Below are 24,835 nucleotides of genomic sequence, written 5' to 3'. Positions count from 1 at the left end.
CTTCGTTAGATCGCTTTTTAAAAATTTAAGAAGGAAGAATAGCGATAGAAAAGCTTCGTTAGATCGCGTTTTAAAAATTTAAGAAGGAAGAATAGCGATAGAAAAGCTTCGTTAGATCGCTTTTTAAAAATTTAAGAAGGAAGAATAGCGATAGAAAAGCTTCGTTAGATCGCATTTTAAAAATTTAAGAAGGAAGAATAGCGATAGAAAAGCTTCGTTAGATCGCTTTTTAAAAATTTAAGAAGGAAGAATAGCGATAGAAAAGCTTCGTTAGATCGCATTTTAAAAATTTAAGAAGGAAGAATAGCGATAGAAAAGCTTCGTTAGATCGCTTTTTAAAAATTAAAGAAGGAAGAATCATCATCATCATCATCATCTTCATTCTCAGCTTAACATCCGTTTTCCATGCTAGCATGGGTTAGACGGGGTATATTATTGATCCTCTTCCAATCTGATCTAGACTGTGTTAGATCTAAACTCAACTTCCTCTGTATTAAGTCTGTCCTTATAACCTCCTCCCAAGTCTTTCTCGGTCTGGGCTTTGCTCCAGGAACTATCAAGTCTCTACACTTTCTTACCCAATTATCCTCCCCCATTCTTTCCAAGTGCCCCAGCCAATTCAATCTTCTTATCTGGATAACATCTTTAATTCTATGGAGACTTAGCCTGCTTCTTAGCTCATCTGAACTCTTTCTGTCTCTCAGACTGGCGTTACACATCCACTTAACCATTCTCGTATCATTCATTTCTAAACAGTCAAGATCTTCCTGCTTCACTGCCCATGTCTCACTACCGTACAACATAACACTTCTTACACAGGCCTCATACAACCTACCTTTTACCTCAATTGACAGGATTATGCTAGTCAACAAAGGAAGTAACTCTCTGAACTTTTTCCAAGCAGAACCTATCCTGCAAGTAACACTTCTTCCAACACCCCCTTCACTGCCCAACATATCACCTAAGTAACAGAAGTTCTCAACTATCTCTAACGAGCCACTGTTGTATATCATTAAAGCTGGAAATACTTCATTCTCTATAATCTCACCTTTGCAACGCTTGCATACAAACTGAATGTCAGCTCTTAACCTTCCACTAATACTACTGCACTTCTTATGTACCCAATGCTTGCAAGTCTGACAAAAAATGAGTTACTACCAACCCCTTTCCTGCAAACTCCACAAGGCCACTTTCCAACTACAAGGTCACACTTGGCTGCAATGCTACTAATCATGACTTTAGACTTTGCTGTGTTTACCTTTAGCCCTTCTCTTCTAGTCCTTTCTTCCACTTCTCAAACTTTTCAACTAATTCTTCCATCGACTCTGCTATGAGAAACAAATCATCTGCATACAATAACTCCCATGGACAACCTGTTCTGAACTCCATCGACAGCGCTTCTAAGACTAGAACAAACAACAAAGGACTAAGTACAGAACCCTGATGTACACCAACATTTACACTAAATTCATCACTAAGTGAATCGTTAATCCTGACACAACTTCTAGCATTGCTGTACATAGACTGTACCATCGTAACTAGCCACTCATCCACACCTAATTTTCTCATACCCACCAAATAACTTTACGTGGCACTCTATCAAAAGCTTTCTCTAAATCTACAAAGGCAAAATAGAGATTCTTTCTCTTTCCTAAAAACTTTTCCTGAAGCTGTCTGAGTAAAAAATATTGCATCTGTAGTGCCACGCCCTGGAACAAAATCAAATTGCATCTTATCTATATCAATTCTTTCTCTAAGTAACTTATCAATCACTCTTTCAATAACTTTCATTACTTGATCAACCAACTTCAAACCTCTATAGTTACCCCTTTCTAATGCATCACCCTTCCCCTTGAAACAATTCACTATTACACTCGACTGCCACTCACTTGGAATAGCACCATCCTTTATAATCTGGTTAGCAAGACTTGTAATAAGCTCAACTCCAATATATCCAGATGCTTTTACCATCTCTGCAACAATACCAGATACTCCTGCAGCCTTGCCAATCTTCAATTTCCTAATAGCCTCCACTACCCATTCTGTCTTAATCTGCATAGATGGCCCTTCTACAACATCATCTTTAGACAAATTATCCTCGTCCCAATCAAACTCAGTGTTAAGCAACCTCTGATAATGATTCTTCCAAGCTACCCTTTTCTCCTCTGTGCTAGCCAAAACACCTTCATCATTACGTATACACTTCTCACCTACAACATCTTGATTAGTTTTCTTCATTTGCTATCTTGAATACCTCATTGTGCTGGTCTTCCCTTCTTAACACATCTGCAAATCTGTTTCTCTCTGCTTCTGATTTTGCCTTATACACTGCTGTACGAGCACGACGCTTAGCTTCTAAGTAAATATTTTTACTACCACCTGACTTCAACTCTTTCCAAAGTTTCCTCTTTTCCTTTATACACTGGTCAACCTCATTATTCCATCACCAGGTCTGTCTATGTCTTACTGGTCCTTTCGTCCATCCACAGGTATCATCAGAAGCTTCTAGAAGACAATTCTTTAAAGTAGTCCAAGTACTTTCAACATTGTCACTATCACATTGACCATTGTGGCCTAACTGCTGAACTTTTGCACTAAATTGTCTTGCTACAATCTCTTCTTTCAGCTTCCAGACTTTTCGACGAGGCCTGTACTTTCCCTTGGCTTCATTAACACTCTTCAAGATAATATCACAAACCAGCAACCTATGCTGGGAAACACACTCTTCCCCCGATATAACTTTCACGTCCTTCACCACTTTCTTGTCTGACTTTCTAACCAGGAAGTAATCTATCTGTGTCTTACAACCACCTGACTTATATGTTATCAGCCTACTCTGTCTTTTACTGAATGATGTGTTGCAAACCACCATGTCCGTTGCCATTCCAAACTCAAGCAATCTCTCCCCTTCCTTATTTCTGCTTCCAAATCAATAGCCTCCATGCACACCTCTATAACCTTCAGATGACTTCCCAACATGACCAATAAAGTCGCCGCCCACCATGACAAGTTCAGTGTCTCCAAACTTTGATGTGACTTGCTATTAACTCATCATAAAACTTATCTTTATCTTCCTCACTGAGTCCACACTGTGGAGCATAAACTGACAGAAAAGTGACAATCATATTACCTATCAAAAACTTTATCACTATAATACGACTATTAACACGCATAACATCTATTACTTTTTCTACCCACTTCTCTGCAACCAATATGCCAACTCCTCCATATCCATCACTATTACCAATCCAAAAAAGCTTATACCTTGCCCTCCTACCTTCCACAAATCTCACTGAAGCTCCTCTCCACCTGACTTCGTGAACACAACACATATCAACAGATCTACGTTCTAACATTTCAACTACTTCACCTGCTCTACCTCTCAGAGTACCAATATTTACACTAGCCATCCTCAACCTAGTGTTATCTACCTTGTGATGTGATAGCTGGGTAACGGTCTGACGATGCTCACACCTGACATCTGTCCTACCGTGCGCGACACCTTCACTCCTTAGAGTTCCAGCCTCGTTTACGCAGTTTGTCTGATCAACTATTCTTACGGCCATTAATAAAGAGTTTTGGCATTGTTTTACAGCTGGATGCCCTTTCTAACGCCAACCGTTCACAGACCGGACTGGGTGTTTTTTAAAGTGACACCATCACTATGTGGCATTTCATGGGACTTCCACAATCGCCCCTTTAAACTAAGGTATGGTGAAGGACGTTCAACTCCTCTCTTGTCTCTTTAAGAGACCGTTCACCCAAAGAATAGCAATAGAAAAGCTTCGTTAGATTGCATTTTAAAAATTTAAGAAGGAAGAATGGCGATAGAAAAGCTTCGTAAGATTGCATTTTAAAAATTTAAGAAGGTAGAATAGCGATAGAAAAGCTTCGTTAGATCGCATTTTAAAAATTTAAGAACGAAAAGGGGCAATAGATATGCTTTTTTAGATCGCATTCAGGCGGTACTGTAAGTAACAGGGGATAACACCAGACAACATTTATTTAAGCGTATTGCTTTGATCTATTAATGAATTAGAAATAGCAATTAAATACACGTGTAGGACGTAGGGATACGAAGTGTGTTTTATTATTTTAACGCTGAAGTGGATATCTAATCAACTTTAAACATATTTTTACGGTCGAATTATGCCTATTACAATGTATGAGGATTTTTTAGAACTTAGTGTGAGACAGCTGACTGACTTCTTGTGGACTGAGTAATAGTTGAGTTAATCGCCAGAGCTTTTTCGGCAATGGAATTTATTATGCCAATAATTCAAACAAGCTTCACAGAGTTATTTATTTATTTATCATAAAGATTTACACTTTAGTAATAAATTACTGCTATAATATAGTTTTGTCATAATTTTCTTAATAACGTTAAATTGGAGTTCTTTTAAGTTAAAAGATTGCGTAAAAGTCACTTTTTTGCAATAAAAATAAAAGAGTTTATAACGTTAGGAATTCTCATACCAACAGAGAAGTATTTATCATTTTCTACCATTTTTAGGTCTATGAAGTGTTCCATTAAAATTTTTTTTATGTCAGATTTTTTTTACGTTGGACATCCGTATCTCCTATACAACTTTGCTATGGTTTGACGTGAAATAACAACTCCGTCTTTTTTTAAAATGCTTTTAAAAGTATCGGTACAATGGGGGGGGGTTTGTTTTCCACAAATTTTAATTCTTTGGTTGGTATATGAAGATTAAAATGCTATTACAATTTTTTAAAATTTACAATTTTTGCTTCTTTAAATTTTTACGACATAAGCACATCCATGCTCTATAATCAATTCATTGTTCTTTGTGCATAACATGTGGTGTATAATGTAGTTTCTGGTAACACAATTATTCTCAAGAAGGGCAGTAAAAACTGGTTTAAAAAATACCAAGTAAATGATGAAATACACACTTTGTTTTAAAACAAAAAAATTATTTTTAAGTTATCACAACTTTTGACTGTTTTAAGTAAAACGATATTCAATTCTTTCAACCAATTATTTAAGAATCTTAGAAATTATTCAGGGCTCGAAATGTTGATTTTTAACAAACAGAACAAATATTGATTTTTATATAAAAATGTATGTAAACTAACAACGTTTTACGCTTCTAGATAAACCCGGCAGGAAAAAATATTTAATTCACTTTTTTATTACTTTCTTCAAACATAAGGTAACTTTGTTTAACTTTATTCACATAAGAATTATTATTCCTAAATTATCTTAGAAAAAAAGAAACTCTTTTAAGCATTGTTTTGTTTTGTTTGAAACTCAGTATTTAATTTAAAATAAGTATTATAAAGCAATGTACGTCATCCTGATAGATGCGATTTGATTCAGTTCTATCAAGACAAAGATATGCTCAAAAAGCTATTGCATATCTTTAGATACCTTTTTACAGTACTTTATTCTCAAAATTTTCTCATGTTGTTATTTGAACAAATTTCCCCAATTTATACATTATTTAGCAATTTTCTCTAAAAAAGCAATGTGCTATTATGAAAGTGATTATTTATGGAAGCCTACATTTGCACTGTACTGTAGTAACAATCATATGTAACAGACACGAAATTGCCATGTTCCACTATGTTCTTTTTTTGTTTTATTTATAGGTGATTATTATACAATTTAAAAAATAAGAACATAGCTAAACAAATAAATTACAATTTTTAAAATGTCTGGTGCAAGTAACCTTGATGATGAAAAACAATCTTTGTTGGCTGTCTTACAGTTCTTAAAGAAAAAGAATTTAAAGGTGCAGTATGTAGATTTTTTAACCTTTAACACATCGCTTTTAAAGTGACGCATCTCATGGAGGGATTTTAATACAGAAACGCCAGACCGGCATTAAATTTTTAAAATTAATTATTTTTCTCCTTTATGATGTATACTATTCTTTAAAAATAAAAAAAGAGCCTGACAACACTATTTTAAATCTGGTACTGAAAATGACTAAAATGGGAGACCTTGTGTCTTTGAGAGGCCTCCCCCCTGCCGGCATTGTTTACCCAAGAAACTCTGAATACATTTCTGGTTTATGTATTACACTGGGAAGTGCTTATTAAAATGCTAAAACTATACATTTTTAAAATTTGTTTTTAGGGTGCTGAAGAAGCCCTCAGGAAAGAAACCGGTCTCGATTCTGTTTCAACTGAGACTCACACAACTACCGAAAATGAACCTGATCTTTCTAATGTGTTATCAGAGTATGAAAGGTATGTGTTCTTTTTAATTTAATAGAAAACAAAATTTTGTAGCTTTTTTAATTTGTCGAATGAAACAAATATTTGAATGAGAGCATATTCCACTGGGTGTTTAAATGTCATGTGATCCATTATCTTTTATAGTGATGCTGATCCGTTACGGTATGAAGAGTACTATCAAGGGTAAGACATGTATGCAGTCACAGATTTCAAGAAATTTAACTTGTTTTTACTAAAAGTTACATGCCATGTTATTAAGTTAAAAAATTGGTAAACTCACAAATCATGTCTTTGCAGAATTTTATTTTTGTTAGGTATTGACTAAAAATTTGTGCACGCAAAAATTAGTATGATTAAGGCAAACGTTAAACCTATAGTTTGATTTTCATACCGAAAGAATATTTGCATTTAAAAATCGGTTTTAAACCTTTTCTTCATTTTATTAGACTTCAAGAGTTTGTTGATAAAAGTCTTGATATTCATAAAGTAGGTATATATAAGAATTTTTTTTGACATTTTTTTTATTTCCTCACGTCTTTGTGGTGATTTGTCTGTGTTCTTTTTTAGCATGAATTGTCTCTCGTCCTTTACCCAGTGTTCGTGCATCTCTATCTTGAATGTGTTTACAAAGGTTACGTTACAGAGGGTAAATAGCAAATTATACATAGTCCTTAGATGTTTTATGCAATATATCTTCACACCTGTTACTATCACCAAAATATCACCTGACTGCTAAAACAAGTTGGTTAGTATGAAAAATCAGGATATAGTTTCTGTTGCAGTTTGTTACCAAACAATCTTTTGTCTTCTGATAAAAGTCGTATTTAAGTTCACAAGACATCGTTTCTCCCTCTAGTTACCTCCTTTTTATGCTTTATCACTTAATGATAGAGTACGAACAAAAAAATATTTTGATGCTATATTGAGAAAGTTCATCTTGTTTCTTTGCAGCGGAAAAGTTTTATATAAAGTTTAGCAAGTTTCAGGAAAGCTACCGGCAAGAAGATCTTGAGAAGTTGCGTATGCTGAAACAGCGTGATCATATGCATACAAAGAATGAATATTTAAACTTATTCAGGTGTGAAAATCTTTGCTTGATTTCTGTAAGGGTGTTTTTACCGGGATACCCTGGTACTGTGTGATTACACCATAAATGCTTGATAAGCAGTGCCTCTTTAAAAAGCACTTTTCTTCTCTGAAGCTAATTTTTTAATTCAGCAATTTCTGTATCCAGACTAGACGCATTGTTGAGCTTAGTGAATCTAAAGGTAATATGGCAACACCGTTTTACAAAGTCAACCAGAGAACCTTCTTTAGAAAAGTATGCAAGTTCACTTAGGATCAATCGTGCCTAAATATCCGATTGTACAAAAAATGTCAAGGACAATCTGAAAATGTTTTAATAGAAAGTCATCATCATCGTTCTTTTCCTCCTCCTCCTCGGCTTAACCTCAAGGACTTTGATAAAGACTTTAAGCTAATCATAAATTTTTTGTATGTCTATGAAAGTTAAACGTTTCGTTTAGGAGTAACAAATATGTCATTAAAATGGCGAGAGAATCATTTAATGTATTGAAAAAGTATCTACAAGTAGGTCAACTTCTTGTTCTAAAACTCGATATTTTAGAAAAGATTGTGTATACTTTCTTGTAATGTTGTAGTTGCAGAAACAAGACGTCCTGTTAAACCTGATTCAACAGCATTTTCATTTGGATGGTAAGAAAACGTTTTACAGAAATTTTTTTTACAAAATCATTCTGATAAAAAGTAAAGCCTTTGTTACATTCGTATTTTAAGTATTTGATGGCCGACCTCGAAGCAAGCGAACTATTGAAGCCACCACCGGTTATTTAACTGGAGAAGCTCCACCTGATGGTGAGTTATGGATGCTTAGTGTCGTCTTCATGGACACGTTTGTTATATCACTTAGTGTTTATAGTAATTTTTGGTTCATTTGGAACACTTTTTAAGTTTCTGATATTGGTTCAAGTTTTAAGCGCTTTAGGTCAATAAACGATTTTTTACCATTGTGGGTAAAGATAAGCTGTAAATGGCTTTTTAAAGCTAAATTTGACTGTTTTTTTACTCTTTGGAAGATTATTTACTGAGGGGCTTGTTATATGAAATGTATTTCCTCCAGGACTTAGGAAATATTTCAGCATGATATTGTATTTATCTTCTGTTCATATGGCATGGGTGAGAAAATACCATGTGATAAAAGTGTCGACTGTTAATTGTCATAAGAATCTATTGTTTATTTTTAAAATTATGCCGAATCAGCATAAATTTGTCTCACCTACTGAGGAAACCCCTGCTCATATGGGAAAATTAATTACCCGCTTACCCAGATCTCGATCATGCGTACCGGAGATCTCGGTAAGTGGATAAATGTTTTCCCGTGTTAACGCAATAATTGCGATAATTTGGTGTCCTGTTTACTTGGTTATATTTTTAAACTTGTCCAGTATTAAATTCAGAAAAAACTGTAACAAAAAGTTTCTCTACATCAACATAAACTAATGATTACTATTATTATTTTTGACAGCAAACAAATCGAAAGTTTTCTTTGGATTACTTCATGATCCTGAGTTATTAGCAGCTCTGGCTGATGACGGTGATAGTGATGAAGACAAAGATGAAGTGGCAATGGATAATAAAGAGAAACCGAAAGTATGATTTCTTTTCGTTTTGTGACAAGAATAGCAGTGATCATAGTGGCAACAATAACGAAAATACACCAATTATTTATTACAAAAAGCAACACTGCGTTAAGTACAGAAACTTTTGCCGACAGAACCTTTCGCGGACAGAAACTTTTGCCGACAGAACCTTTCGCGTACATAATCTTTTGCGGACAGAACCTTTCGCGGACAGAAACTTTTGCCGACAGAACCTTTCGCGTACAGAATCTTTTGCGGACAGAACCTTTCGCGGACAGAAACTTTTGCCGACAGAACCTTTCGCGGACAGAAACTTTTGTCGACAGAAACTTTTGCCGACAGAACCTTTCGCGGACAGAAACTTTTGCCGACAGAACCTTTCGCGTACAGAATCTTTTGCGGACAGAACCTTTCGCCGACAGAAACTTTTGCCGACAGAACCTTTCGCGGACAGAATCTTTTGCGGACAGAACCTTTCGCGGACAGAAACTTTTGCCGACAGAACCTTTCGCGGACAGAACCTTTCGCGGACAGAAACTTTTTTCGACAGAAACTTTTGCCGACAGAACCTTTCGCGGACAGAAACTTTTGCCGACAGAACCTTTCGCGTACAGAATCTTTTGCGGACAGAACCTTTCGCCGACAGAAACTTTTGCCGACAGAACCTTTCGCGGACAGAATCTTTTGCGGACAGAACCTTTCGCGGACAGAAACTTTTGCCGACAGAACCTTTCGCGGACAGAAACTTTTGCCGACAGAACCTTTTGCGGACAGAAACGTTTGCCGACAGAAACTTTTGCCGACAGAATCTTTCGCCGACAAAAACTTTTGTCGACAGAAACTTTTGCCGACAGAATCTTTCGCCGACAGAAACTTTTGCCGACAGAAACTTTTGCCGACAGAATCTTTCGCGGACAAAAACTTTCGCCGACAGAACCTTTTACGGACAAAAAACTTTCGAGGACAGAAACTTTCGCGGATAAAAAATTTTGCATGCAAATGAGCCACAATGAAAGGTTTTGCGAATATAAACTTTTGCCAATTGATGTTCTTGGAACATCTCGCGGGTATTAACTTTTGCGAGTTACCAAAACGTTTGCAAGTTGAAGGTATTTTTTTTAGATTAATAGACTTTTGCAAATCTATCCTCTTTAAAAAATCTATGACATTAACATTTACGAATTGTTCAGTTTTACCGCAACGGTTTCTGTACTTATGTCAGCTATGTTTGGCCAACTTTGCTTTATCTCTTTACCGTAAAATTCTTCTTTGCTTAAATGGGTCAGGAAAAAGTGTCTAGAATATAGGCTTTTTTATCAAAACGACGGCGTTTGATCTGACCTTTAATGTAACAGTAACGATGACGGTGATTGCAACGACGAAGACATTACCAACAGCGCCGACAACCACGAGACCTTCTTTAGTAGAAACATTTAATGATTTTTGTTATGTTTTTTAGAAAAAGAAATCAAAGAGAGATGATGGTATGTCCACGCTTACAATAAACAGTGCATTATATGACGATGTAAAAACTACTGGGTGTATTGAATGTTCAAAATGTTGGTTTTTATTTTTAGCAAAAAAACGCCATGCTACCGATCCGAATGCACCGAAGCCAGATCGTATACCGTATCCAAAATTGTAAGTTTTTAAATGATACCGTAATGCCATAATAACATTAGATGCAAAGGCTACAGACGTCATCAAAATTCTTGAAACCCATTTTTTTATTGTTCTGCTTTCTTTAACAACAAGAAAAGCAGTAAAAATAATTTTACTACATAGATTGATGCGCATCGAGTTTTTATCGTGTACGACATTAATTATCAGTCTGAGGCTAAGCTATGTATTTTGCAATATGAATTATCTCAGTATTTCAGTCTGCGGTTTTTGTAACAACCTCAAGAGTATGCATCAAAGTAGTGAGTACGATTTGATTGTCACGTTTCGTTTAGAAAAGATAGTGAAAAGAGATGGAAGTTAGCAATGTACAAAGATATTAGCCGACGCTTACATGTTGCCCCGGATAAAATTCCTTCAGTTTGTTTTTACACATTTCTCCACACACAAGAAGGGTAAGTCGTACAAAGTTTGGGGTGTGAATGTACCTACGATTGTAATTCTTTCCTGCAGTTGTGTGGAAACTACTTTTTATTAAAATAGCACCACTTTCTGCTTTGTTTAAGCCGGAGTAATGGTAGCTTGCAACACTTTATGGAAACTAAATAAAACGGAATTCTATGGAATAAGGAATAACGGAATAAGCTAGACAAGTTCTCTAATACAATCAAGTGAAATGTCTAGCTTTTGAGATGTGGAGTTTTTTATTTCCTGCCTTAGTAAAAAATTTAAAATCAAATTTGCTGGCCCCTTGTGTACTTAAATTTGAAAAAAAAATATTTGGATCCAACCCAGCATTAAGCTAAATGGTGTGCATTGAATTTTGTTTTCAGGTTGAACTGTGTTGATATAAGTGAGGATTCTTCACTCATCGCGTCTGGTTTTGATGACTCCACTGTTCGAATTTGGACGTTAACGCCCAAGAAATTGCGCATGTTAAAAACAGTGAACGAACTTGCGAAAATCGACAAAGAAGCCGATGATGTTTTGGAAAGAATACTAAGCGATAAGTTAGTTCTTACATAGTGTTCTTTAACCCAACTTAGCCAGAACTCAACTATTCCGAACCGACTCCACAATTTCACGTCAAACTTTTTGATTTGTCATCAATGCTCGAACTTCGATGGTCAAGTGCGATCCCGTGTCAGAAATCAATTTATTCATGTAGTTGTGACGTTTTTTTTCTTGATGCGTTTTGTGATGTTTTTGTACGGTTCGAATGATAGCATTTGGAAAGATCATGTGATATTTTTTTTTAGGTCTGCTGTTGAGAGTCGCACCATGTGTGGCCATTCTGGACCTGTGTATGGTCTTAGCTTCAATCGTGAGAAAAGCTTTCTTGCTTCAGGTTCGGAAGACGGGACAGGTAGGGGAAACGTTGTTTATATTTTTATATTTAGTGCACGACGGTTAAGCATTAGAACTTATTATTCCCAAAAGAGGATCTGGTAATTGTCATTCGAAAACGTTAAAAATAATTCACGAAAGAAAGCCTTCCTAAATAACCTTAAAAAAACCTTAAAAGTCTCTGTGACTGCGACACTAGAGGAGGTCCGCAGAATATAATTTGTTTTTGCTACTGGTGTTTGCGGCATTAGGGCCTTTTTATATGAGACCGGGAAACTCGGTCCACCGAGATATCCGCATGACCGAGATCTCAGATATTTGCGGAAGAACGCTGAAAATTGAAATTGTGTTTATATGGTGCATATTCATCTCGCCCCGGTTACAACGGGAAACTCGGTCAACCGAGATCCCGGGCAAGTGAGCCGGCATCCCGGTCAAACGGGATGGATATTTGTTCATGTAAACAGAAAAACCCGGTGGCAAAGTACGGAAAAAGTTTATGTAACCTTACAGGACCAAATAATTATCACTATTAATGCATATTTGTTTTTGTATCATAGTGTATATGTAATAAAAGACAACAAAACCATGAAACATGCTGAAAACACCAGGTTTCACTAAAATTACAATTGAGAATGATCTAAGATTATCTTTGAATCCTGTTTCAAGCGTATGGGAGATGTTAATGAATAATATTTAAATTGGTCAGAAATGATGGTAATTTTCAAAAAATTTGAGATATAATTAATAGTGATAACACAGTTGTTTCAAGCATCAACAGTATCGCTATCTTCTTTTTTCTGTTGTTTCAAGCCATATTTGCTTACATATTCACGTCACTTTTAGTTTCCCGCTAATTTTTCTTCATATAAACCCGGAATGAGAAATGACAAATTTACATATAAACCCGAGTTGATATTAGCCCGCTCTACCGGGAAACTCGATGGGCGAGTTTCCCGGTTCTCATATAAAAAGGCCCTTAATTTTTTTCATACCTCATATTCGCAAAAGTTTCTTCTCGCGAAAATTCTGATCACACATTGGTTGTGAAGTTCTACGATACCCCTGTGTTGACTTTGAATGCTATATTTTTTTCTTTAGTTTTCTTTTCAATTTTTAACAAATTTTTTTTTTGAAAATGGAAATAATTATTTTTTTAGTATCCTCACTTTTGTCGTTTATTGTAAGAGTGGCCACTAAGAGTGGCCACATTCTGTTAGGCGTTCAGATAAATGTTGAACGCGAAAATGTTTTTATTACACAAGTGGTTTCGAGTCATGGCGTAAAATTTGAACATTTTTGTCTTGTAGTACGATTATGGAGCTTGCACACGTTCACGAATGTCGTTGCATTGAAAGGACATTTGTATCCTGTGTGGGATGTCAAGTTCTCGTGAGTTTTGTTGTTATTGTTGTCATGTTGTGGTGAGTAAACAGAAACATACTTCAGTTGCTATAGTAACTTGTTGACAAGACTGTGTTTTCATGTCTGATTGCTTCAAAGAAAGAAAACTTTTGCAACTTCTGGATTTTGAAAATTTCGGCCCAAATGCTGAAAGTTAGACCACGCGATAAACATGGAAAAGGTTGATTCTCTTAAAATATGTTAAAATTCGTGAAACTAAATTCTCGCGAATTTTTATTTTTCCATAATATTTTCTTCATCTTTATAATTTAAGGTTTCTTATAATAATTGTTAAGCAACTCTTTGAATCGATTTAAAGCCATGTGTTTTTTATCGTTGCTTTATTTTAAGAGTTCCTATGAAGAAATTTAAATATCTCAAGAACCATTGAAATGACTATTCGTGAAAATTATTTATTATGACAACTATCTGCAAAATCGACAAATGTAGCCCACTATGGCGTAAGTTCTAGCCAATCATGTAGCGCGATATTCAAAAATATTAAAGCCGCCGTCAAGACAATATTTTAAAAGTTTAAAATACTATATTGACAAAGCGAAATCTCAAGTTTTTTGTGAAATCTGCTTTGAAATCTTGTCTTCCAAAATCAGCTTCTTGACAAACTTTACAATCGATTTCACTATACCCAGACTCTATTACTTGACTTTACATTATCTTTCCTTAACTCAAACGGTTCTTCTGCCACGATAAAAATTCCCTAATAAATTCATATCTAAATTCATACTTTATTACTCGAACCTTCGTATCTCGAACACCCTCTTAATTCGAACAATTGTGTTTTTAACTCAAACACGCAGGGGAGGTTAAAAATTTAACTATACCTACTACGATAGATAAAAATCGTTTTGTCAACGTAATGTTGGCTGAATGTCTCGTTTTGTCAGAGATAAATTGCATTGGTGGGTTTTTTTTGTCTAAGCATAACGCTTGTGAAATCTTCAGGCTCAGGAATTTTTTAAGCATATGCTAAGCATATTGCTCAGCCCTCATGACTTCTTCTTATGTGCGTTTTTTCTTGATTTGTTTTAATTAGATACAGAATTTTCTTATACACAATAAGATTTAATCAACATGACTATACTGTCTATACTTGCATTGTGTAATTCTACCTTTAGTTTCGTTGCTGTTCTTTTAAAGCTAAAAAATTTATTCTTATCCAATAAAGCAACGTATAAGTTTTTAATTTGTTTTTCCAATAACCTGCTTGTGTTTTTGCATAAGAATATCTCAGACCGTTTCGAAATTCCACTTTCTTATAAAAAACATATATATGCCGTTATTTGCGGCCTACCAATTGTTCACAAAGAATTTAAAGTCTCGCAGCGGGGTATGTTTTATAATGCCATTTCGATAAACTGGATGTAATTTCGTCACGGTGGTCACATGTGCAGGAATGTATCGATTATAAGAAAATTTCTAACGAGTATAGTAGGAAAATATTATTTTTATTTATCCTAAATGTTAGTCAATGAACATACCCAAAGTACAAATTTTATCACAGGGAAAGTAATCTCGAGATTGTCAAACTAGATAAAACCATAATTTCTTTTTTTCTTTTTTTAACCTTATAATTCAATAAAAGTTTAATCCTGGTTATAATAAACTTTCTTACGTGTTAAATGACGTTCGTACTGCTTTTATCTAGACCTCGTGGGTACTATTTTGTCTCTGGTTCGTATGACCGCACCGCTCGATTATGGTGTACTGAGAATGCTCATCCTCTTCGAATATTTGCAGGACATTTATCTGATGTGAATGTAAGATTTGTTTATTTACTTGCGTATTTATTTGTATCCAATGTCAATATTTGTTTGTTGTTTTCTACATAGAGCAAACAAAGAGTGTAGATATAGCATTTGTACAAATATTTCGTCGTGTTTTGTGGTTTATCTCTATGTACCAACGCCTTCTTCGCGTACTCAACGTTAGGCTCCTTTCACACTAGCATTTTTAAGGTCTTTACAGTTACACATCTTGCGTTAAAAGTTTTTGTTAACATCCAATTTTATTTTTATTTCACCCAGGTGGTAGATTTTCATCCGAACGGTAACTATGTTGCGACGGGTTCTGCTGACCGAACTGTCCGAATTTGGGACTTGCACTCGGGAAGTTCTGTTAGGTTATTTACAGGACATAAGGTAGGCACTTTGTGTACGATTTTTTATTGTCGCCATCTTGATCATATTTATCGCCATTGGTTGAAAATTAAAGAAATGGTTCTTAATGGAATAAATTTTGTTCGAAAGAAAATTTTGCAGAACTGACAAAGATTTACCAAATTAAAATTAATATTTTTTGACTTCCGCCAAATTAAATTACCGCCAAAAGTACCTTCTCCGTCAATTTCTGAAAATCAGGGAATTTTCTCGTGTTTTTATATGAGGAAAATGAACATACGTTTGATTTTATTGTTTTTTAATATCGTATTTTCTTTAAAGTTTGGATTGTTAATCGTTGTTTACATGTTTTGTATAAAGTTTTATTGTCATCCCCATAAACTTATTTTTTGCTCTCTGCTAAATTTAATTCCTCCTAAATTTTGTTATCCGTCAATTTTTCTTTCTACCAATTTTGCTTCCGCAAAAAGTTGTTCCCTTTTACGGTAATGCAAATGTTACTAGTTCATAACTGTTAACACTTCTTTCGTTTCAGGCTGGTGTACAGAGCGTTCGATTCTCACCAGACGGACGCCATCTCGTTTCATCAGGTGATATTTCGTTCTTACCCGTATTTTAATAAGTCTTGCCGTCGTAGTTAATGCCTGTTGTCTCTGGTAAATATTGCTGAACGAATATTTCATCATGACAAAGTGACGTTACTTGATTCAAAACCGGCTTTAACTTAATTTTCTTGCTACTAGGAGCGGATAATCGTGTGTTGTTATGGGACATCGGTGAAGCCGCACCACTGGCAGATTTTGAAGGACATACGGCCAATGTTCACTCCCTGTGTTTTAGTAGAGAGGGGCATATGCTTGCAACAGGTTGGAAAATTAGCTGACGCTTGTACCTTAATAGTATGTAAAAACAGTAGCGTTAAAATGATTTTAACAGCTATGTTAAGTATTTGTGAAGTATTTTTTAGGAGGTATGGACAACTGTGTAAAACTTTGGGATGTGAAAGCGGCTTCTCACATGGATGATGATAACGATGGCATTTCATCAAGGTGAGTGAGTTCTGAACGTGACCACACTCTCCTATAAAGGCACATGAACATTTAGCGTGGTCACGTCAGGCTAGATTTTGCATTGCATCAAGTGTAACGTATTAACTACGCTAAATTTTGCCAGATCTAGTTAAAAAATCACCGTGGTCACATATACCTATCGAGATTTTATTGCTTAGTAATATTTTTTTCTTCTTTTTAGTTCTTCCACTCAGAAATCGTTTGAGCTAGCATCATTCGTGACGAAGTCTACACCAGTTCACCATTTACATTTCACTCGAAAAAATTTGTTACTCGCTTCAGGTCCATTTATGCCTCCGACATAATTTCTGCAGTGTGAAGTGTCACATATCACATTTAGCAGTTTTTACTGCTTGATTTTCAGCATGTCAGGTATTATACTACGTGTCTTCATCAATAAAATTAAAAATTCAAAGTGTGGTTTTGCCGTATGGCGTTGAATTCAAAAAGTTGAATGCAAGGTTTACGAGAAAATACCGTTACATCGAATCGCTTGACGTCAAAGTGCACAGGACATAAATTTATGTATGAAATGTTCTTACTTATATGTTTGAAAACAAATTTTCATTCACAGATCATATTGTTGTGATTTTTCTCGACACAAAAACTCTTAATCCTACGTAACCAAGGCGACGATAGCATTCAAAAACATGATACGTGACGAATAATTTTTGAGAGAATAATTACACCAACAATTTGCTCATGTCCCAAGTCATTTTTACATATTATTAATAAGCCCCGGGTGCACAGTACTCATAAAATTGTTAAAGCTAACTGATCATTCATTGTTAAGGCTGGACGGAATGGATTGGACGGAATTCTATAAGTTGTAAACTTTTGAACATTTTTTGCGGAAAATAATTTTTTCCAGCCAATAAAAATGCGAAAATACATCACCTGTATAAACATTGGAGGAAATTGTAAAAAGCATTGCATTCAAAATGGTGGCTGATATTAAAGGAGCTACGGAACGGCTGTTGGTTTTCGACTTTAGTGACTTACACGAAAGTCGAGTTGATGGCGGCGGAAAACAAAAATAGCTATTTTTCCGGCAGGTATATAATTTACGGACTCGAACACATAGATATATCTAGAATTTTTATTTTCTCCAGCCTTGGTTATGTTTCCATCCAGAATGAGTCTTGCTGAAATATTTCTTTGTAATATACTTTTCGGAAAAAAAAGTGCGCCGGTCTATTCATTGCGCAAAACGCGTTTGCCGTATTTTTAATATGCGCGCGGAATAAACGGAATGTGAGCATTTTAACCGGTTCGTGGCCCCTGTAATTAAAATTTTTCTGCCCGAATAAATATCTCAAGAAAATTTTCTTGTCCAGGAAATATTTGAGCAAGTGGAGATTAGCGTTAGATTATTTTCATTTTTAGCAAAAAACAGACGCTTGCTTTCTCAGAGGCCTGCAGCATTTTTGCGGGTGCTTTAAAAACATCAATTTTTTTACTGCACAAGTTCCAGTCCTTGTAAAATATTAAGGGACAGATTTGCTAGCTAAAATATGATCCGACACGCCCACTCGAGCTGTTTGTCAGACAAATATTTGTTCTTTGGTAATGTTATTATAAAAAATATTTAAGATCATTAATATTTATTTTAAGTCACGTGGTCTGTACTTATCTGAGGGAACCAGATGTTAAATATAATATTCCTAATATGGAAAATAAAAACAGATGATTTAACAAGGTGATAATTTTTCTTTTATATTATGCAGACGTCGTAGTTTTAAAGTTTAATATATAAATTGAATAACTCACAACTTTGTACCCAGGACACTAATCAAGATAAAAAAACCCGTAATATATAGTCCGTACAGTATAAATCAAAACACAGACACACTTACTAAAAGGAAGTCCATAGATGAATGAGAAATAGTTTGTTAGGTTCATTAAACCCTGGTGATAATATATCATTCTGACACTTCTAAACAAACGCTTTTTAAATTTTCTTAATTCCCCTTCATTTTTCAGCGCAACAAAATGGTAAAAATTTTAATTACTTTTGTCCTCTATTTCAGAAGTTGTCAGCAAATTAAATAACTTTAAAAACGTGGAAAACTTCTCGTTTTCTTTATAGCACGTGGTAATCCTTGACCATGTCAAATCATCTTGCGACTATTGTCAGAAGAAGTTTTAACATCATCTAAAAAAAATCTTATATGTATATCAAAGTCAAGTGTTAGAATAATATTTTTTGCGATTAGGGTTGGTCTGCGTATCTGGTGTTTTCTATTGATAAGTCTTTCTAATGGTAAATTCTGCATTTTATATATATGCGCCAAGCGTCATTTGTTAGGCAAAAAGTATACTACAACAAACTCTTTGGATTTTGGGGATAAAATCTTTATGATCTTGTCGTGGTAATATTCGGATAATAAATTTCGTTATTTGCAAATTAAAGGTTTTTGTGGAAAGTTGAATTTCGTAAAAAAATTTGCTGTCGAGACTATACTGATTCGCGAATAAGTGCTGATTGAAGACAAAAAATATTCCGCGAGAATTCAGCTGGAAATAAATAAATTTAAGGTAAATAAGGTAAAAATTTACACGGGTGGAAAATTTATGTTTTACGAGTACAAAAACACAAAGATGAATGCACACACGAACGTACGACGCTAACCTCAAATCATTTGAAAAACCTCAAGACGGTAAAATGTCAACCTAATAAAATTTCCAAATATGTTTTTCATGTATACCTTAGATATTATAACTACCATTTAACATTGTTTACTTACCACAAAGAGTAGTTCTGACTCTTTTGATTCTATCTGTTCTCATTGACTAAATGAACTGAATCAATTTTATGAATGAAAGAATGTGTATAAAAGTTCAATTCCATAACGATCCATATAAGAATTAAATTTCGCGATTTCATGAATTTTCGCTTTTTTTGCGAAATGCTTCAATTGCCACTGTTGCCATTCCCGAAAATATGATCCCGCGAATTTATGTTAATTTCGCTATTCGCGTAATAAAAACATCGCAAAATTTACCTTTTTGACATATTGTTTCTTAGCAAAATTTTTGGATTAAAAAGTCCTTGTGTTAACCATTTTTGTTTTACCTTTGCACGCACTTTGTTTATAGACAAGTTCATGGCAAAAATAATTTTTTGCCTGTAGCGTTTTTTGATAAAAGGATGAACTGGTACGCGTTCCATCCATATATCAAAGAACGCTACAGGCCCAAGGATCGAGGTTGAAGAGTCCTTACTATGTTAATGAAAGAGAAGTCGATTCCTTTAATGAATATAATGACATACACTTTCATGCTAATGAAGGACAAAATGTCTTTCATTTGATGAATAGCCACAAACTTGCGTTAAAAAGTTTGTTGATTACAGCCATATTCGACCCCAGGGCTCGAGGTTTTAATCTCAAGGGGTCCTGGAGACGGGAATAGACTAAAGCACCAGTTGATTGCTTGTTTAAAATAGTGCATCTTAAAAATGTTTTTAACGAGGCTCTAATTAAAAACAATATTTTCAGAATTGTGCCTATCTTATTTTGCGATCAAATTGCGACGCATAACTTTCTTTTTATATGAACGAAAATATCCGGTTTTAGCCTAATTATTTTACAAAGAAATCAAGCTTGAAATTGTTTTTACATAAATGTTTCCAAAAATCGCGTCAATTAATTTTGGGAATATTTTTGTTCACAAGACATTGCTTGCTGTTTTTGCAAACTAAGAACATAGAGGCTATAGCAATGTTCTCGAGGCTGTTGTCCTTATACGACTGTTCTTACAATGAAAGCACTTGACAGCATTTTTGCGAGATTTTTAAAGGAAGTCGCCGGTCCTATGAAATGCGTCACATCTGCCACATTAAACTTTTTTTGTATAACATTTTAATTATTTAGAAGTCATTCGGCAGACAAATTCTTGCACTACCGACATATGTATGCTCGAATAATAATTGTACATTCATTGAACATGCATACAGAAATAATTACTACCAACAGGTGTGAGTTTAGTAAACTTAGCAAACACTTTTGCACAAGCTGCAAATTGCAATGGTGTTAAAGCATCATTGCTTCTTATTGAATTTCATGTAAGCCAGTGATTAAAAACCCCTAGTTGCGCATCCACTGAAACTTCTCGAAGAAAAATAATTTTTGCGTCTAATAGAGTTTCGGTAAAATGAAATTTGTGTAAAAATCGTTGCCCGCTAACTGAACCCGCGCTATATGGGTAAACTAACTTCTGTTGTCTGCAAAAATAACGAAAATTATGCTGTTTTACGAAATACGCGTGAAAATTTATCGTTTGATAAAACTCGTTAGACACCATATAAAGCAAGGACAAAAATGTTATTTTTTAAGATTTATTTTCTCCTATCATCATTGCATGTAAAAACACAAGATAATTACATACCACAAAAAAGTTCGAAAAAAAGGAGGTGAAACCATCTGAATTTGTCGAGAATAAAATGAAGAGACAAATAGAACGCAAGAAGAACGTAAGATAGACACGACTTATCAAACGAAGCAGATAAAAGTTTTAAAAAAATGGAAGTTTTAAAAATAATTTACAGAATTATTCGGCGTCAAATATAATAATTTTGTGTTTTGTTCACCATTTTTACAATTGTAACATCTAACTAAATACAATATATACAAAAATTTCTTTTCACATAAACATTATACGCAAATAAGACGATACAGAACTATAAAAAACAACAAGCACAATAATAAACAACTTTTAATTCTCATATTAGGAAATCAGAGTTTTGATTAATAACAAAAAGTCTTGACAGGTCGTTCAATAACACCTTGTTTACACTACAACGTTTAAAGACAAATATTTTCATAGTGATATGTTAACCCATACACTAGCATATCTCACCTTTGCTTTTTAAAGGCCATGTAAATTAGATCACAAGAAATATTCTGAAAAACAAATAAAAGATAACTAGATTGAGTATGCATATAAAAAATAACCTAAATCTCTCCTGTGCTTTGGTCCCGAACAACTGAAAATAAAAATCTAACCTTGTCTTTCTAAAAAAGTATCTGCGATGGAGAGCAAAACTCGAGGAGACACTTTCATCGCGATTACATTGTGTGTAACATTTATTTGTCTTCAGATTACGAAAATTCAAATATTTTGCTTTTCGTCCTCTCCATTTAATCTGCTTTGGAACAGTTACCAAATTTTACATAAAACAATCACCAACACAACATAAACAACAGCCAAGCAAAGTGGATTTTTTGCAGACTGATAAATAACGTAGTAGAAAAATAAGAATATACACTATTCATAGATGCGAGCAAAAAATTAAATATCATGTATAAAAAATGTAAATAAATCTATATAGTTAGGAAATTCCGTGTAAGATGGTCTAATTTGCCGGACGACGAATATCAGGTATTGTTTGCGCGCAAAAAATCTGTCGAAAAACACACACGCTTAGAGTGATAAATTATTAATTTCTCAACGTTGAGTATTGTTTCGAAATATGTAAACAAAGAAAAAAAAAACAACTTTTTTTGCAAATGCAAGCACATTGCGAAAAAAAAGTCTTTTTATATTCAATTTTTTTCTGAATGAAGAACATATGTGGTTCTTTGTGTTTTTTTCATATTCAGATGAATATGTGAATTATTTTTCTCTTTAATGAACTTGTGTTAAAAACACTGGCTTCATTAAAAATTTCAAAACAAGATAAAAACCCCAGGGATTAGAAAAAATAAAATGTTTCAGATGTTGATAGTTTTGAAAGTTTCAATCCTAAATTAAATGATTAAGTTGGAATTCTATGAGCTCCACTGCTTCAAAATCAAAACAGAAAAAAACAGAAATACTTTAATAAAATGTATGACCTAAAAAATAATTTAATTACTTGTACTATTTGAATTATTATTGCTATTATTATTATTATTATTCGTGGGTATGTTGCCATGACGTTTCATATGTAATGCCAAATGATCAGACCTGGAGAAGCATCTATCGCACGCTGAACATTTAAAAGGTTTGGCGCCAGTATGTTTCCTAAAATGTCGCGTAAGTTCATCTGATCTAGCAAATCGCCAGTGACAACCTTCCCAGGTACATTTGTATGGCTTTTCACCAGTGTGTGTCCTTTGATGAGCTTTTAAGTGTGAGGATTTCGTATATACTTTTTTACATCCATTAAACTGACATCGATGGATACGTTTCTTAGAGTCCAGGATAGATAAATCAGATATATTCAGTGAATTGTCAGGGTTTAGAGTAATCGAGTCTAGAAGTTTTGTGGTGTTTGTATTTTGCAATTTAGCCTTTTGTATTCTTTGTCCCTTTGTAATTTTGTGAACACGTGGAGACGTATTGCCACTACCACTACTTGACACCGACTCAGGTGAGCTTGGTGGAGTAAGGATAACTGGTTTCACAACTAAAGCATGGTCTGAATATAAAGAAGTCTCAATTGTCTGTGAATTATTAAATAATGGGAAACGTGAAATATTAGTTCTTTTAAATATAGGTAAGTCTGTGCTATCGGAGAACTTGGATTCAGTTGGTGTCTCAGGTAACACGACATGAATTTTACTGTTCATGGAGTAGAAATCGAAATAAGGTTTGAACTGTTCAATATCATGGGTTAAACTGTTGACATCCTCAAGCATCTCATCTGGAGCATGAAACTCATTCCAAGCAACCGTAGTAGCTTCGCTTTGTTTATCACGACTCCCTACAGAACTGTGACGGTTAGGCTCGTTGCCAAGGTAACGATCCATTTCCAATCGATTCTATGGTTAAATTATAAAAATATTTCTTAATGGACAGCTTTTTAATTAAATCTAAGTATTTAATGAGAAGATTAATACAAGTTATGAAGTTATTAACATAACTAGCGGAACTGTAATTTAAAAAGAGCAAGCAGCCAAAGTCCATTTACACTGAAACATACTTTTTAAACAAAATGACTGCATTTAAAATCTTTAGGAATTAATAAAGTGTTCCCAAAACAATAGTATCATAACAAGCATTTTAATTTACAAAATTCCGCTGGGTATCGTAAAAAAGAAACTATTATTTACGCTTTCAAATAACATTTTATAAGATATTTTTAATAAAATGAACTTTTTATTCTTGTAGCTTAAAAATTCTCAAGAAATAGTGTAAATTAGAGTGCAGATTTTTCTTTAACGATAAACGCTGAGCAGTTTGACTTTATTATGATCTTGTTTAAATAAGCACCCGCCAAGTTTTGAATCAAACCGAGACAGCGGCTTTCAAACACACTGCAAAAAGAACAAGTTTTTGCAAGATATGAGCAAGCTGCAAAAAATGTTCCTTTTGTACACAATAAGCAAAAAATCTATCTTGTTTTCACAACTTTGTAACTTTTAAAATACACGGACTAGAAATGCAGCAAAGTTTACGTTCACGTAACGTGCTACAAAGCACGATACGTGAACGTAAACCACGATGCATGAATGCATAAGCGCGCGAAAATCTTACGCTTTCAGAAATCTGTTTGCAAAATGTATAAAAATTCAACCACTAACCTGTTGAAATTTATCTTCCAAAGAATGAACAGGGCTAAAAAATCCCGTATCATGAATACGTTGTAATTCTTGAAATATGGACGATGATGGCAAAGCGTACGACGCATCCATTTCCATAACCATCTTGATGCAAAAAATATGCAACTAAAACTTCTTTATTTCTTCTGGGTATTATCAAAACTTTATGAACCTACGATCTATAATATACTCAGCAGAATATTAAGACAAAACCGTATTAACATTTTTATTCCAACGAGCTTTAAAAAGCTTAAACGTGATGATTTGTAGCTGTTGCTTTTCATTTCAAATTACACAAAACAAGTGAACCAATCATCTTGAACATAATTGTTCTATACACCAATCACAGTACAGTAATAACAAGAAGCATTAACCAAACATGTTATGTTTCTTAATTGTTCTTTCAAACCAATCAAATTCGTTTATTATTAAAAAGTAGGCGCACGATTGGTTAAAAAGCATGAATTCGTTCATGTAGACCAAATATGGTGTAACTAAATTTAGAATCAGCGAACCAATATAAAACTTCTTTCTCGCACTGACTCATTATAATATTCATCAATGAGAAGACATTTAAATCATTGATTCATGTCTTCGAGTAATTTGCAATCTTTTGTGCTTATAATTCATACTTTTTAGATCTACTTTTCATATGATGAACTACTTTCAGCTAAAAGAAAATTCAACATCGAGTTTCTATACCATATAAGGAAGATTTTTTTTCTCTCAGACATCTGCAGCAAACATAAACAACCAGCATTAAGATTAAAAAGGCGCCTTTGTGTACTCAAGCTCTGTATAACATTTGAACAAAAATAAAGCGGGGCAGATCAATTTTTTAGGCTCAATTTAAAGGTCAAAAG

General features: G+C 34.3%; 3 protein-coding genes across 4 annotated transcripts in view; 1 reads left to right on the top strand and 2 right to left on the bottom strand.

Annotated features, from left to right (window-relative positions):
- LOC130640988 (transcription initiation factor TFIID subunit 5-like) overlaps window positions 1-17,019 on the top strand; it is a 105,540-nt gene extending 88,521 nt beyond the window's left edge. The window contains exons 2-23 of the mRNA XM_057447612.1: window positions 5,616-5,759; window positions 6,107-6,219; window positions 6,352-6,390; window positions 6,654-6,693; window positions 6,775-6,853; window positions 7,159-7,285; window positions 7,734-7,797; window positions 7,869-7,923; window positions 8,005-8,082; window positions 8,753-8,877; window positions 10,327-10,351; window positions 10,445-10,508; window positions 10,823-10,942; window positions 11,321-11,497; window positions 11,747-11,853; window positions 13,145-13,226; window positions 14,905-15,016; window positions 15,284-15,397; window positions 15,912-15,966; window positions 16,120-16,242; window positions 16,344-16,425; window positions 16,628-17,019. Coding sequence (XP_057303595.1) covers window positions 5,679-5,759; window positions 6,107-6,219; window positions 6,352-6,390; window positions 6,654-6,693; window positions 6,775-6,853; window positions 7,159-7,285; window positions 7,734-7,797; window positions 7,869-7,923; window positions 8,005-8,082; window positions 8,753-8,877; window positions 10,327-10,351; window positions 10,445-10,508; window positions 10,823-10,942; window positions 11,321-11,497; window positions 11,747-11,853; window positions 13,145-13,226; window positions 14,905-15,016; window positions 15,284-15,397; window positions 15,912-15,966; window positions 16,120-16,242; window positions 16,344-16,425; window positions 16,628-16,751 — 1,986 coding nt within the window. The 5' untranslated portion in view covers window positions 5,616-5,678 and the 3' untranslated portion in view covers window positions 16,752-17,019. The remainder of the gene's footprint in view (window positions 1-5,615; window positions 5,760-6,106; window positions 6,220-6,351; window positions 6,391-6,653; window positions 6,694-6,774; window positions 6,854-7,158; window positions 7,286-7,733; window positions 7,798-7,868; window positions 7,924-8,004; window positions 8,083-8,752; window positions 8,878-10,326; window positions 10,352-10,444; window positions 10,509-10,822; window positions 10,943-11,320; window positions 11,498-11,746; window positions 11,854-13,144; window positions 13,227-14,904; window positions 15,017-15,283; window positions 15,398-15,911; window positions 15,967-16,119; window positions 16,243-16,343; window positions 16,426-16,627) is intronic.
- Window positions 1,273-24,835, bottom strand: part of LOC130640998 (uncharacterized) — a 48,397-nt gene continuing 24,834 nt past the window's right edge. Inside the window, exons 2-3 of one of the 2 annotated variants that reach the window (XM_057447626.1) lie at window positions 2,870-3,309; window positions 1,273-2,811 (exon numbers count right to left, since the gene is read on the bottom strand). In XM_057447626.1, coding sequence (XP_057303609.1) covers window positions 1,600-2,238 — 639 coding nt within the window. In that variant the 5' untranslated portion in view covers window positions 2,239-2,811; window positions 2,870-3,309 and the 3' untranslated portion in view covers window positions 1,273-1,599. The remainder of the gene's footprint in view (window positions 2,812-2,869; window positions 3,310-24,835) is intronic. The other variant, XM_057447625.1, reaches the window with a different exon arrangement.
- Window positions 20,772-24,309, bottom strand: LOC130640993 (Krueppel-like factor 6). Its single transcript, XM_057447616.1, has 2 exons — window positions 23,955-24,309; window positions 20,772-23,192 (listed from the first exon to the last, which is right to left on the bottom strand). The coding sequence occupies exons 1-2, from the start codon at window positions 24,075-24,077 to the stop codon at window positions 22,296-22,298; spliced, it is 1,020 nt and encodes a 339-aa protein (XP_057303599.1). The 5' UTR covers window positions 24,078-24,309; the 3' UTR covers window positions 20,772-22,295.

Source organism: Hydractinia symbiolongicarpus, chromosome 4 (assembly GCF_029227915.1).
Source record: "Hydractinia symbiolongicarpus strain clone_291-10 chromosome 4, HSymV2.1, whole genome shotgun sequence".
NCBI lineage: Eukaryota > Metazoa > Cnidaria > Hydrozoa > Anthoathecata > Hydractiniidae > Hydractinia > Hydractinia symbiolongicarpus.
The sequence above is the reverse complement of the archived record's forward strand: the minus strand, read 5'-3'. Positions and strand labels throughout refer to the sequence as shown.

Coding starts and splice junctions, on each gene's coding strand:
- LOC130640993 (XM_057447616.1), bottom strand. CDS start 24,077: ATGGTTATGGAAATGGATGCGTCGTACGCTTTGCCATCATCGTCCATA. Junction 23,193..23,954: donor TGGAAGATAAATTTCAACAG/GTTAGTGGTTGA, acceptor ATTTAACCATAG/AATCGATTGGAAATGGATCG.